Below are 15,608 nucleotides of genomic sequence, written 5' to 3'. Positions count from 1 at the left end.
AAGAGAAAGCATATCCATCCTGTCCTGTCTTCCTTTTAAGTGTGTGGAATGAAAGCTACTGCCCTGGAATACACTCAGCATGCATTACACTTGTAGTTCTATAAAATGAAACATTTGTCAACTGTGTTAGTTGTGAGGAGTGCCACGAACTACAACCGTATGTTTACAAACTGTAATGCTCCTCTGGACACAGAGCAGCTTTTAATATACAATCTCTTTCTTTGCAGATTATTTTAATTTGTTTTAACATCAAGTCTTGGTTCACCAACTTGCTGTAAAAAAAACTAAGAAAGACATCCCTTTCCCATTTCTTGTTTATGCCAAATGATTTTGATTTGCTTACATTTTGGCTTTACAGACCTGAACTAATGGATAAACAGTATGTTCTAAACTGGGAGAACAATTTACTATCGCTCAAGATTATTTGGTTATATAACCTAGTATTTCTCTGTGTCCTCCTCCTAGAACATTGGCCGTAATGAATGTGAATGAGCTGCTCTTTGGCTAACAATTGTTTTAAGACGAACGGATCTCCTTATAAAGCCAACGAATCATTGAAAGCAAAGATTTTGGCCACATGAAAGTTTGTTCTATTGTCCTTTGTCTTATAATTTTCTAAATAATACTTTGATAAATTCCTTCCCCACAGGACTATAACCCTTGCAATAGACTATTTAAAATAGTTTATTATCTACATCACATACACTGAGTGTACAAAACATTATGAACACCATGACATAGACTGACCAGGTGAATCCAGGTGAAAGCTATGATCCCTTATTTATGTAGGCGACAGGTATCCTAGCGGTTAAGGTAGCTAAGAGGTTGGGCAAGAAAGGTTGCTGGTTCAAATCCCCGAGCTGACTAGCTGAAAAATATGTTGACGTGCCCTTGAGCAAGGCACTTAACCCTAACTGCTCCTGTAAGTGGCTCTAGATAAGAGCGTCTGCTAAATGGAAAAATAATGTCACTTCCATCAGTGTAGATGAAGGGGAGGAGACGGGTTAAAGAAGGATTTTTAAGCCTTGAGGCAATTGAGACATGGATTGTGTATGTGCGCCATTCAGAGGGTGAATGGGTAAGAAAATAGATTGAAGTGCCAGGCGCACAGGAGGTTGGTGGCACCTTAATTGGGGAGGACGGGCTCGTGGTAATGACTGGAGTGGAATCAGTGGAATGGTATCAAACACATGGTTTCCAGGTGTTTGATGCCATTCCATTTGCTCCATTCCAGCCATTATTATGAACCGTTATTTCCTCAGTAGCCTCCACTGGGTTTTTCACGCTCAGTCGTTTCCCGTGTGTATCAAGAATGGTCCACCACCCAAAGGAGAACCAGCCAATTTAACACAACTATGGGCTTTTTATTGTCTTAAAGGGGCGGTGTTGTATTTTGTGGCAGTAGGCAGAGGGTAGCATAATTTGTCTAATTCTCTGTAGTAATGGTATGGGAATAATAATTTATTTATTGAGTGGTTAAGTGGTTTCTTGCATCAAACAAACCAACAACATTTTCAGTCACCTCCTTGTCTGTGTGATAAAGGTTATTGTAGAGCCCTGCATGTTTTTTCCCCAAAATCTAATGGAATGTAGCCTACATTGAACACCACACATTGGCTGCTACTGTAGACTGAATGATAGAACAGCTATTTCCATGTTAAAATGTTATGGGATGCATTTTCTCCATTGTTTTTAATGGTAGGTCACTCTGGTAGGTCTACTTTATGATCAAATAGCCATAGTAGCCTACTTGACCCCTGTTAAAACTAACATCAAGCGGGTACAGCCTCAGTGTTCCAAGTAAACACTCACTTGAAGTTGCACAGAATTTTCACAACTTTCAAGTTTGCACTCAGCAGACCTGAAATTTGCTCAGTGCCCCCAAAAAATTGAAGGAACATTGGCCAGCATCCTTGTGGAATGCTTTCGACACCTTGTAGAGTTCATGCCCCAACGAATTGAGGCTATTCTGAGGGTTAAAGGGGGGGTGCAACTCAATAATTAGGAAGGTGTCCTTAATGTTCTGTACAATAGGGGGAAAAACTCATCAAGGGACAAAATAATTACCACAAAGTAGTATTTTCAAGTCTATTTTTAGTTGTGTGCTGAGTGGTGTGTGTTTCTCCTTTACAGAGGAGGGATGGTCAGCGAGGTTCAGACAACATGTCAGCCAAGTCTTCGGACAGTGATGTAAGCGACGTGTCCGCTGTGTCGAGAACCAGTAGTGCCTCTCGGTTCAGCAGCACGAGCTACATGTCTGTCCAGTCAGAACGGCCGCGGGGAAAGCAGAAGATCAGGTAGGAAGCAGCAACACACCAAGGGGAGACAGAAGCCCTAGATCTAACACCTCTGCCTTGCCAGGGATGGGCAAACCTCAAAGGCTGTGAAGCTTTCTTCCAACTAAAGTTGCCAAGTCCAGACATTTTCCACAATGAAAAGAGTTTTCACTTGGTTTCTTAACTTTAGAGGGAAATGCACAGCTAGTATTGTGCTATTTCCCACTATCCAGTGAGTTCAGGTTTGGCTCTCCCTAGGTGAAAATAGAGCTAAATGTTTGAACTCTACTGCTTCAGGTTGGGGTTTGCCCGTAACTGGTAACTCATACTAGTGTGAAACGATGTACGCTGTATGTATGCTGTATGGGTTGTCTCGTGTTGAAACATAACTGAAACAGATATGCATGGCACTGTATGTCTAAGTTTTTTGCTTTTAGTTTATTTGAGTTTTGCTGATTTATGTATGTTCCATTTTTTTCTCATTATTGACCTTATTTCTGCAGTTTGGTTTCACATATCTTTCTTTCGTTTCGTTTCTGCTTTGCATGCACCGCGTTTGCGCTTCTGTCACGTCCTCATCTATTCCGAATCAAGGAACCAATCAAGGGAAGGGGATGAACATTTGGGGGAGGTGCTGGAGGAAGAGGAAGTTGGGCGAGAGGAAGTGGGGGGGGGAGCGGGGGGTACACATAGAGGGCAGGGTAAACAGAGGGAAGGGGAGGAGGAGGCTAAAGAGGAAGGAGGTCAGAGGAGGACCACTGTAGTCACACAGAAGTCACAGGAGGAGATGGATGAAGAGGAAATGCTGCGGAGGAGGTTCTCAGAGACTGACCTCAGGTAACTAGTTAACTAGTTCACCAGTCTGACCTCAATCTAACCTCAAACCAACCTCCGGTCAAACCTAACCTGACCTCAATCTAACCTCAATCCAACCTCAGGTCAAACCTAATCTGACCTCAATCTAACCTCAATCCAACCACAGGTCAAACCTAACCTGACCTCAAACAAACCTCAATCCTACCTCAGTCAGGTCAAACCTTAATCTACCCTCTACCCTCAATCTAACATGAATCTAACATCAATCCATTATTTATGTTATTATTTATGTGGAATGCCAGTTATCATGTTCCCATAATGTTTTACATGATACTTTTATATTACAGACATGACAGTTGTTTCATTTCAACAGGGAGGATAGTCCCCATAACAGAGGCTGTTAAAGTATGTCAAGATTAAAACAAATTGATTTGGAACCCTGTGAGTTGTTCTCAGCAGCAGGCTAATAGATTAGTTTAGCTGTCTAATAAGATGTAATCGGTGTTACATTGCATTCACAGCTGGAACTAAGAGCTTCTTGCAAACAGACTCTATTTTTAGTCTGGTTTTGAAAAAACACATCAAGCTAAATGCTTAGATCTTATTAAGTAAAGTGTTACCGATGTGGACACACACACAGGCCACTCAAAGTTATGGTACACTAGGCTGTAGTCAGTCAGTTGCTAAATCACTTGTTTGTCTGTACCTCTGTGTTGGGTCAGTATGATGTCCTTATCCTTGCCTGGGCCTGGCTCTATGTGCTTGTAAACCCAGCTGACCCTGACCCCATAACCCAGTCCACAACTACTGTTGTCGTCTTCAACTTTCTTCAACCCTGACCCCCTGACCCCATAACCCAGTCCGCAACTACTGTTGTCGTCTTGAACTTTCTTCAGCCCTGACCCCCTGACCCCATAACCCAGTCCACAACTACTGTTGTCGTCTTCAACTTTCTTCAACCCTGACCCCCTGACCCCATAACCCAGTCCACAACTACTGTTGTCGTCATCAACTTTCTTCAGCCCTGACCCCCTGACCCCATAACCCAGTCCACAACTACTGTTGTCGTCTTCAACTTTCTTCAACCCTGACCCCCTGACCCCATAACCCAGTCCACAACTACTGTTGTCCTCTGGCCTTCAACTACAACTCTCTTCAACCCTGGCTGTTAATGCTTTCAGCTGCTCTCTTTGTAATCATTTTGAATGTCTGTACAGTACCTCGTACGATCACTGAAAACCCGTAAGGTTGATGGTAACAGTAATGTTCTGGGTAGAGGTACAGTAAAAGCCTGTGTTGCCCCTTCAAACTAGTACTCCAGTGAAACAGCATCAGAGAGCATGGATTGGATAAGGAGTCTCTTTGTGAATGAAAAGACAGAGAGCTGGAGAGCACAGTGTTCAGATGATGAAGTGTTTTTCCTCATGCTGCTGTGTACCTTTCTTTTACTACATTATTGTGTGCTCCAAGGTAATGCTTTAAACCAGCCTTATTATGGAGATCTTAACAGGGACGCTGAACAGTTCTGTTACACAATACAGGAGAGGATCACAGACAGACAGACAGACAGACAGACAGACAGACAGACAGACAGACAGACAGGCAGGCAGGCAGGCAGGCAGGCAGGCAGGCAGACAGACAGGCAGGCAGGCAGGCAGACAGACAGACAGGCAGACAGGCAGGCAGGCAGGCAGGCAGGCAGGCAGGCAGGCAGACAGACAGACAGACAGACAGACAGACAGACAGACAGACAGACAGACAGACAGACAGACAGACAGACAGACAGACAGGAGCACTATTTGAGTGGCTTTTCCGCTCGATTGGCTTAACAATTTGATATATAAGAGGTGAGATGAACAAGGTTAACAGGAGGACTACATGGGCAGTTTTCTAATAGAATGAATGATGTTCACATTTGGCAATACAAGGGCATTGTATAGAAACCCAAACCTCTTCAATAACTCAATAAGGATAGTGAATACCTACAGTGGCCATCGATTGCTCAGGGACATACATGACAGGCATTATTCTCAGTTTTTCCTTTTTATTTTTTAATTTCACCTTTATTTAACCAGGTAGGCCAGTTGACAACAAGTTCTCATTTACAACTGCAACCTGGCCAAGATAAAGCAAAGCAGTGTGACAAAAACAGCAACACAGAGTTACACATGGAATAAACAAACGTACAGTCAACAACACAATAGAAAAATCTATATACAGTGTGTGCAAACGTAGTAAGATTAGGGAGTTAAGGCAATAAATAGGCCATAGAGGCGAGATAATTACAATTTAGCATTAACAGTGGAGTGATAGATGTGCAGATGATGATGTGCAAGTAGAGATACTGGGGTGCAAAAGAGCAAAAAAAAAATATATATATAACAATATGGGGATGAGGTAGTTGGGTGTGCAATTTACAGATGGGCTGTGTATGGGTAGGTTTTGTGCTGGGAAATGGTTATTATGTTCATAGTCTTCACAATCCAATCTCAAAATCAATGTTACACGTCTCCTCTCAGTTCAGTTGATGTGTTAGTGATTTACAGCAAGGAGATAAAGATAACCTTTTTACCACACACACGTAATCACATGACAATAGAGATAAATAAATGGACAGGTTTATTTCATGTAAAGTGTATAATACAACACAATCTCTTTTGTCATGCGCTTTGCACCAATGCACGCACACACAAACACACACACACACCTGAACTAAGCTAAGGGGACTAGGCGGTTGCCAGGGGTGTCCAGGAAGTGAACTATACTAAGGGGACTAGATGGTTGCCAGGGGTGTGTGTGTTTGCCAGGGGTGTCCAGGAAGTTAGGAGCTTTCCATCAGTACATTTAAATACACACACCTCGTTCTTCTCCATTTAATCCATTATTGTTACCTTGGTAACTGCTCATTCTTGTGAGTTAAAGTAAAGACTAATATATTGAAGGACAAATCTGTCTTTAATAATAAGGTAGAGCTGCACCCCCTCAAAGATGGATAAACAACTCTACACTTAAACTCAAGGGAAGCTGTACAGAGAAATGATGAAACAAGGCATATCTCAGTATATCCTGTTCTTATTCCCCATAAGCCTCCCTGAACACCTCAGTCACTCAACGTTGAGACTCAGCCGTCTATCTGGGGGTCTGTGGCTCATGTAGATAGGAGGAGAGGAGGATGCACGCAAACACTCTGACCTGGAGCACAGTTTCCATAGAAACCAATTATTTCTGCATCACTTCAGTTTTAGCGCCACTCTTTCTGCAAGAGTATCTAGATCCCACAGTAGAGGCTGCTGAGGAGGGGAGAGGGGAGAAAGACAAGATTATCTAGATCCCACAGTAGAGGCTGCTGAGGAGGGAGGAGGGGAGAAAGACAAGATTATCTAGATCCCACAGTAGAGGCTGCTGAGGAGGGGAGAGGGGAGAAATACAATATTATCTAGATCCCACAGTAGAGGCTGCTGAGGAGGGGAGAGGGGAGAAAGACAAGAGTATCTAGATCCCACAGTAGAGGCTGCTGAGGAGGGGAGAGGGGAGAAAGACAAGAGTATCTAGATCCCACAGTAGAGGCTGCTGAGGAGGGGAGAGGGGAGAAAGACAAGAGTATCTAGATCACACAGTAGAGGCTGCTGAGGAGGGGAGAGGGGAGAAATACAATATTATCTAGATCCCACAGTAGAGGCTGCTGAGGAGGGGAGAGGGGAGAAAGACAAGATTATCTAGATCACACAGTAGAGTCTGCTGAGGAGGGGAGAGGGGAGAAAGACAAGAGTATCTAGATCCCACAGTAGAGGCTGCTGAGGAGGGGAGAGGGGAGAAAGACAAGATTATCTAGATCCCACAGTAGAGGCTGCTGAGGAGGGGAGAAAGACAAGAGTATCTAGATCCCACAGTAGAGGCTGCTGAGGAGGGGAGAGGGGAGAAAGACAATATTATCTAGATCCCACAGTAGAGGCTGCTGAGGAGGGGAGAGGGGAGAAAGACAAGAGTATCTAGATCCCACAGTAGAGGCTGCTGAGGAGGGGAGAGGGGAGAAAGACAATATTATCTAGATCACACAGTAGAGGCTGCTGAGGAGGGGAGAGGGGAGAAAGACAAGATTATCTAGATCACACAGTAGAGGCTGCTGAGGAGGGGAGAGGGGAGAAAGACAATATTATCTAGATCCCACAGTAGAGGCTGCTGAGGAGGGGAGAGGGGAGAAAGACAAGGTCTGTTTTTCCTGAGATGACCATATCTGACATTCATCATTCATCAACTGGTTGTCAAGGTGCCTGTCAGTCGCTGTCAGTTCAGTGACTGAAGTTATTTACAGTTAGCTTGAATTAGTATTAATAATTTAAAAAGCTGTTTTGAGAAATAAATTATCCTTTCAATAATATGTTTAAACTTCAGTTCAAGCATTTTCATGCTTTTGTTGAAGTATTTTAGTCTAAATCAGAAATGTGCAGAGGCTGTGCTATTTGTACCTAAGAACAGACCTACATTGAACATGCATTAAAATGCTGCTCAGCGCCTCGGATAGGAGCCAACCAGACTAAATCCTGTTGGCCCGTGAACACAGAAATACTTGTGCAGCTCTTGTTTTAGCTGAGGGAACATCTTGGCCTAGATGAAAATGAAACACACAGCAACAATCTGCATGACAAGGAAGGAACACAGTGTTGGTTTGTTCGGTTAGCTGGGGATGAAACCAGTCCCTCCAGTCTCTGGAGAGCCTCAGTGTTCCAAGCTGCTCTACTCCTAGCACTGTGGACAGACCCTGACGCAAGACTCCACAGCCATGAGCTGCGGCGGAGGAGGAGGAGGTGGGGGAGGTGGGGGGAGGGGTGGAGTGGGGGGAGTGGGGGGAGGAGGAGTGGTAGAAGGCCATCCATAACATTAGATGGGAGATTTTGGTATATCTTTGAGGCAAGCTGTAGCTCTCATAGACCATCACCTGAACTGAGGACTCAGATAAACTGCAGCCATGTATAGCCTTGTTGAAGGTCTGTCTGTCTGTCTGGCATGTAGGATGAAGCCAGGCAATAGAAATGCTGCTTACATAATCATATCGATGGGATCAATACAGGAATCATATTGATCTCATATTAATATTTGACTATGTATAAGAGCAGCCCACAACTTCACTGTTGTCATGTTGTGCCAGTAGATTAAACAACACCACCATAGTGGAGATAAAAAGTAAATGTGAAAATGCCAAATAAAACCCACTGTGTTTGTTGCCCTTGAAGTCACTTCTTCAAGGGTTCCGAGGTGCTTTATTGGAGACTAATCCTCTATGTAATCCACGACAGAGCAGCTCTCACTAACACTACTTACTCTCATAAACAATGGGCTTTATGAGGTGTGCTTGTAATTTCCATCTGAGCTACTTAACAACCCTTACCCTCTTCTAGTGACACTGTAGGCAGTGCCAACCATGACCATGCAAAACAACACAGGGTGGCTGTATTCCAATAGAGCATTCCAGATTTTAATTTCGAAGAGAAGATTTTCCTCTGATATGGTTTTAGCTAGTTACAATTAGTATTCTATTGCAACAGGAAACTCCTACATTCACCTGTTGGCAAACTAATGAGTAATACAAATACAGAGAGGAGCTGACAGCCTAGGAAGTTTGGATAAATGCTCAGTCATCTCTGCCGAGTTCATGGAAGATGTGTAGAGAGAATAGTGTAGGCTAGATCTCATTCACCTCCTCTCTGACTGGCCACGCATCCACTGAGCTCAATATAAAACATTTTACTGGCACTGTACTGCATTCAGACTGAGATGAACGGGGGTTAGGCTAGGGAACTTTCCAGAAGTAGTATCATGGTGTACTTTGTCAGTATCATAACAGCAGTTACAGTTGAAGTTGGAAGTTTACATACACCTTAGCCAAATACATTTAAACTCAGTTTTTCACAATTCCTGACATTTAATCCTATTAAAAATTCCCTGTCTTAGGTCAGTTAGGATCACCACTTTATTTTAAGAATGTGAAATGTCAGAATAATAGTAGAGAAATTGATTTATTTCAGCTTTTATTTCTTTCATCACGTTCCCAGTGGGTGAGAAGTTTACATACACTCAATTAGTATTTGGTAGCATTGCCTTTAAATTGTTTAACTTGGGTCAAATGTTTTGGGAAGCCTTCCACAAGCTTCCCACAATAGGTTGGGTGAATTTTGGCCCATTCCTCCTGACAGAGCTGGTGTAACTGAGTCAGGTTTGTAGGCCTCCTTGCTCACACACGCTTTTTCAGTTCTGCCCACACATTTTCTATAGGATTGAGGTCAGGGCTTTGTGATGGCCACTCCAATACCTTGACTTTGCTGTCCTTAAGCCATTTTGCCACAACTTTGGAAGTATGCTTGGGGTCATTGTCCATTTGGAAGACCCATTTGCGACCAAGCTTTAACTTCTTGACTGATGTCTTGAGATGTAGCTTCAATATATCCGCATAATTTTCCTCCTCATGATGCCATCTATTTTGTGAAGTGCACTAGGCCCTCCTGCAGCAAAGCACCTCCACAACATGATGCTGCCACCCCCGTGCTTCACGGTTGGGATGGCGTTCTTCGGCTAGCAAGCCTCCCCTTTTTCCTCCAAACATAACGATGATCATTATGGCCAGAGTTCTATTCTTGTTTCATCAGACCAGAGGACATTTCTCCAAAAAGTACCATCTTTGTCCCCATGTGCAGTTGCAAACTGTAGTCTGGCTTTTTTATGGCGGTTTTGGAGCAGTGGCTTCTTCCTTGCTGAGCTGCCTTTCAGGTTATGTCGATATAGGACTCGCTTTAGTGTGGATATAGATACTTTTGTACCTGTTTCCTCCAGCATCGTCACACGGTCCTTTGCTGTTGTTCTGGGATTGATTTGCACTTTTCTCACCAAAGTACGTTCATCTCTAGGAGACAGAACGTGTCTCCTTCCTGAGCAGTATGACGGCTGTGTGGTCCCATGGTGTTTATACTTGCATACTATTGTTTGTACAGATGAACGTGGTACCTTCTGTCACAGGCGTCGTATTGAACAGACCAAGGTGCAGCGTGGATAGTGCTCATTCCAAATGCTTTACTGAGTAACACTTACAAAATAACAAAAACGACCAACAGTTCCGTCAGGTATAATAACTAAACGGAAAACAACCACCCACAAAACCCAAAGGAAAACAGGCTGCCTAAGTATGGCTTCCAATCAGAGACAACAAAAGACACCTGCCTCTGATTGGAAACCATACTCGGCCAAACATGGAAAACGAAGCATAGAAAATGAAAACTCGAACAAATTCCCCTTGAACCAAGAAACCCCAAAACACACAAAACAACCCCCCAGCCACGCCCTGACCATTCTACTATGGCAAATGACCCTTTTCACTGGTCAGGACGTGACACCTTCAGGCATTTGGTTATTTCTCCCAAGGATGAACCAGACTTGTGGAGGTCTACAATTTTTCATCTGAGGTCTTGGCTGATTTCTTTTGATTTTCCCATGCTGTCAAGCAACGAGGCACTGAGTTTGAAGGTAGGCCTTGAAATACATCCACAGGTACACCTCCAATTGACTGAAATTATGTCAATTAGCCTATCAGAAGCTTCTAATGCCATGACATAATTTTCTGGAATTTTCCAAGCTGTTTAAAGGCACAGCCAACTTAGTGTATGTAAACTTCTGACCCACTGGAATTGTGATAGAGTGAATTATAAGTGAAATAATCTGTCTGTAAACAATTGTTGGAAAAATGACTTGTGTCATGCACACAGTAGATGTCCTAACCGACTTGCCAAAACTATAGTTTTTTAACAAGAGATTTGTGTAGTGGTTGAAAAACGAGTATATTGTGAAATGCTTTAAACAGACAATCAACCTTTTGAAGATCAGTGTGTTTCACAGAGTTCCATTCTGACCTTCTGACCTCTCAGAGATGATCATGGAGATGAGAGGTGGGGAGAGGAATAATTATCTCTGTACGTGACACCTTTAACTCCGTCATCTCTGTCACACTGGCCCTTCTAATGACTGTGTGTGGCACCTGAGGTCAGACAGAACAGGGCCACCTGCCAAGAGATCACCTGGCTGACCTCCCTGCCAGAGGAGAGCACCAACTCACTTAATGAGTCTATTAGCAAGGCCTCTCTCTCCTTCCTCCCTCTCTACTTTGTCTCTCTCTCCTTTCTCTCTCTCTCGTTCTCTGTCTTTTGTTGTCTCTCTTTCTGTGTCTTTGTCTCTCTCTCTCTCCTTTCTCTCTCTCTCGTTCTCCCTCCCTCTCTCCCTTCTCCCTCTCTCTCCCTTCTCCCTCTCTCTCTTTTCTCCCTCTCTCTCTTTTCTCCCTCTCTCTATGCTTTCTCCCTATTTCTCTCTCTTTTCTCCCTCTCTCTCTCTTTTCTCAAATTCAAATTCAAGCTGCTTTATTGGCATGAAAAACATTGTGTTAATATTGCCAAAGCAACAATGTATACAATATACATTGTAATACAATTATAAACAATAACAAATAATAATATAAAATGGCAGTAAATAATAATACAAAATTAAAAATAATAACAATAAAATAGTAGTAAAATAATAGTAAAATAGTAGAATGTAATAAATATAAAAATATAAATATGGAAAATGAATCTATAACTAACTTATAACTAAATAACGGTCATCTTCACCATTACATCAGTACTACAACTACTATCATCATTACCACTACTACTACCACCACCATTACTAAACTGCTATCATTACCATTACTACCCATACCACTACTATTTGGAATGATAAACAACATTAATAATAGTAATAACAATAATAGTAATAATAAGTAAGTTACTGCTTACTATGCAGATGTTATTATTCAGTGTCCCTCAGGCTATGGCAGGCAAATACATATTTTATATTTCTCCCTCTCTCTCTTTTCTCCCTCTCTCTCTCCTTTCTCCCTATCTCTCTCTCCTTTCTCCCTATCTCTCTTTTTTCTCCCTCTCTCTCCTTTCTCCCTATCTCTCTCTCTCTTCTCTCTTTTCTCCCCCTCTCTCCTTTCTCCCTCTCTACTTTCTCTCTCCTTTCTCTCTCTTTTCTCCCTCTCTCTCATTTTTCCCTATCTCTCTCTCTTCTCTTTTCTCCCTCTCTCCTTTCTCCCTGTCTCCTTTCTCTCTCTCTCGTTCTCTCTATTTTGTTGTCTCTCTCTCTGTGTCTCTGTCTCTCTCTCTCCCTTCTCTCTCTCTCGTTCTCTCTCTTTTGTTGTCTCTCTCTCTGTCTCTCTCTCTATTTTCTCCCTTTCTCCTTTCTCCGTATCTCTCTCCTTTATCTCCCTGTTCTCTCTCTCGTTCTCTCTCATTGTCTCTGTCTCTCTGTCTCTCTCTCTCTCTCTCTCTCTCGCTCTCGCTCTCGCTCTCGCTCTCTCTCAATTCATTTCAATTTCAATTTAAGGTGCTTTATTGGCTTGGGAAACACATGTTTGCATTGCCAAAAACATGTTTGCATTACAAAAGTTCCAAAATACATTTCAAATGTCATATTATGTCTGTATACAGTGTTGTAATGATGTGCAAATAGTTCAACCCATCTCTCTCTCTCTCCAGTGCTCTTAATAAACTCATGAGTGTGCAGAGACAGTGATCGCTTACTTCTCACTTGCATACCCCTCTCTCCCTCAGAACACTAAGCTAATACATTGGGCTTATGGACTGATTTATTCCTGAGGAGCTTTAAGTCTTACATATGTAGTGCTGGTTGATAGAAACTCATAGTTAAACAGAGACATCCATAGTTAGTGAATTGTAGCATGTATTATAGATTATTTTAGTAAATAACTAATGTTAGCTAAATGATATGAGGATAAAATAATAATTTAGATGTACAGTATTCACTGTGCCTCTTTCAGTTCAGTATCTACAGCCGATTTGGACCAACCTAGTGGACGTGTTCAGTTCATACAGAAGCAGAAACATCCCTTCACTGAGTGAGGATACATGAGCCCTACATAATCACCTTAAGAGCAATTAAGGGAAGTAGCCTATGTAACAGCTTCAAACTGAATAGAGCACTAACGCCACAGACGTGAATGGTAGAGACGGGAGAGGAAGAGAGGAGCCTAATTGAAATAATTGAAGAAGTAATTGTCAAAGGGCATAGATTTTTGATCCTATTGACTCTTCTTAAAATCGTCTGGATGAGACAATTGCACGTTATAGGTCAGTTGCAGTTTTAGACGACTCCTGTCCTCGGGCGGCTCTTTACCACGTATTTATACTCATTTATACTCATTAGGACTTAAAACCCATGGCACAGGATATCATTTGTCTCTCAAACTTTAAACCTAGCAATGCGAGCCAAAACAAGACCTTCATTTCGACACCTATTTCCTTTCAAGCAGAAAAATACAAGTTATTTTTTTGAATAATTTCTCACCAGTATTGAAATGAACTCTTCCACAAATGTAAGCGTGCTCATGAATCAGGGTCAAACTTCACATCTTCTCTGATCAATTGAATCCTGAGGAGAATAAATAAGAACAGATTGCCAGTCATAATGAATAGCTCATCTGAAGCTGGGGATAAAAAGTAGAAAGACCAGAATTTAGAGCTTTAGAATTGAATGTCTTATTTCTTAAAAAGGTGAAGGCTCTTTTGTTGTTCAAACAACATGACTGTTTCATTTTAGATGGTTGAAGGAGGAGCAAGGTGTCACAGGATTTTACTGTACCTCTCTGCATGTTAGTTGAATTCACTTTTCATTTTTGACTGTTTTGTATATGTACTCATTTGACAATGACAACAAAATCAGTAAAACAGCCATACTAATGTATCAATCAACCAGCTACCCATCCAGTGCATGACCCATCTGTGGGAAGTTTAGCCAGAGGACCTTGAGCCCTGTCTCTAAACCTATTCCCTAAGTCCTATACTGTAGCTGAATCCTGTCCTTGTCTCCTCTCCTCCCCTGTCTCCTCCCCTGTCTCCTTGTCTCCCCTGTCTCCTCGTCTCCTCTGTCTCCTCTTCTCTCCTTCCTTGTCTCCACCCCTGTCTCCTTTCCTCTACCTCTTGTCTTTCTGTCCTCTACCTCTTCCTCTCCTCTCCCTCTCCTCTATCATGTCTGTCCTGGCCTGCCCCTGTAATGGTGGTGCGTGGCTGACAGTGACTTTACATCCAAAATGAAAAACAGGCAGTTGGGCACGTCGTCAGGGAGTATGAACATGACCAAGAGCACAAGCATCGGTGGAGACATGTGCAACCTGGAGAAGACGGACGGCAGCCAATCGGACACGGGCGTGGGCATGGTAGGCGGGGACGGGGACAAGAAGAGACGCTCCAGTATTGGTGCCAAAATGGCAGCAGTGGTTGGCCTCTCACGGAAAAGCAGGAGTACCTCTCAGCTCAGCCAAACAGGTAGGCGTGCCTGAGTCACTTGGGATATGTATCCCTCTGTCCTTCCCTCTGTTCTCTGATGTACTGTACTACCACACTGTCTGTGTATCATGTCTTTCTGCTCCTCTCTCTCTTTCAATGAATGTCATATGATACCTCAGTTCTTTCCTTTTCCTCCAGTTTGCACATCTTTCAGTCTGCAGGAGTTCAGGATCCAGAGCTGGAAGGATGTCTAGGATGGCATGAATGTGTTTTATCCTCATCACTTCTCTCTTCCTCCTAGATGATGACAATCCTACTGTAGAGACATTTTCCTTCCTTTCTTGAAACCCTTTGTTATGATTATTGTTCTTTGCAGGAACAAGGTTGTACAAGAAAACAACATGCAGACCATCGCAATGGATTGTTAATGATGTGTACGTGATGTTCAAATAATGGTTCTCCTGTGTTTTCATATTCCTTTTGTTGTTTTTCCGATAATCTAGTTTTGCAGTTACATTTATGTTTAACATGGCAGAGAGGTGGCTTCAGTTACATACGTTCTCTTTCTGTTCTCAGTCACGTTTTCAAGATGCTATACTCTTAAGGGCCTCGGTATCACGTAGCACTCTGGGTCTATTCATAGACTGACTGGTGGAGACGCAGCCGGTGGGAGAGAAACATTTTACATTTCATTTCATTTGTGTCACAATGTTTGTCATGAATACTCAAAGGAGAACCTCTTCTCATAGGTGTATCAGAACAGTATGAACTGATTATCATTGCATCGTGAGAGAGAAAGAGAGAGAGAGAGAGAGAGAGAGAGAGAGCGAGAGAAAGCAAGAGAGAGAAAGAGAGCGAGGGAGAGAGCGAGATAATGATGAAAACAGTCAAACCACCCAGCAATGTGAGGCTAGAGGGTAACACATTGTCGTAGCCTTTCAATTAAAAAACTAGGCCAATTGAATGTACTCCTTCTGAAGGAAAGGACTGGTAAAGACCATTATTGCAGTGATTTACACCAATAGATGACCTGAAAATGTCAATCATCCGAAGTTATTTTCATAACACGTTCCTCAGTTAATATCACACAAAGCAAAGCCCATGAATATAATGTTGGTTCTTTTTACATGGACTTCTGTTATTTCGAGAGAGTGGAACTTGAATGCGACAATAGTGCTGCAGGCAGGCATGC

General features: G+C 42.7%; 1 protein-coding gene across 38 annotated transcripts in view; it reads left to right on the top strand.

The window, feature by feature from the left end:
• rims2a (regulating synaptic membrane exocytosis 2a) overlaps positions 1-15,608 on the top strand; it is a 226,296-nt gene that overhangs the window by 181,369 nt on the left and 29,319 nt on the right. For 27 of the 38 annotated variants that reach the window (XM_029736302.1, XM_029736296.1, XM_029736304.1 and 24 more), the window contains 2 exons: positions 2,134-2,297; positions 14,205-14,455. The exons of 6 other annotated variants lie outside the window; for them this stretch is intronic. In XM_029736302.1, the coding sequence (XP_029592162.1) occupies positions 2,134-2,297; positions 14,205-14,455 (415 nt within the window). Of the gene's footprint in view, positions 1-2,133; positions 2,298-2,985; positions 3,114-14,204; positions 14,456-15,608 lie in introns of those variants that run through there. 5 more of the 38 variants (XM_029736299.1, XM_029736335.1, XM_029736329.1 and 2 more) reach the window with 4 other exon arrangements.

The sequence above is a fragment of the Salmo trutta genome, chromosome 37 (genome assembly GCF_901001165.1).
Source record: "Salmo trutta chromosome 37, fSalTru1.1, whole genome shotgun sequence".
Classification (NCBI taxonomy): Eukaryota; Metazoa; Chordata; class Actinopteri; order Salmoniformes; family Salmonidae; genus Salmo; species Salmo trutta.
The sequence above is the reverse complement of the archived record's forward strand: the minus strand, read 5'-3'. Positions and strand labels throughout refer to the sequence as shown.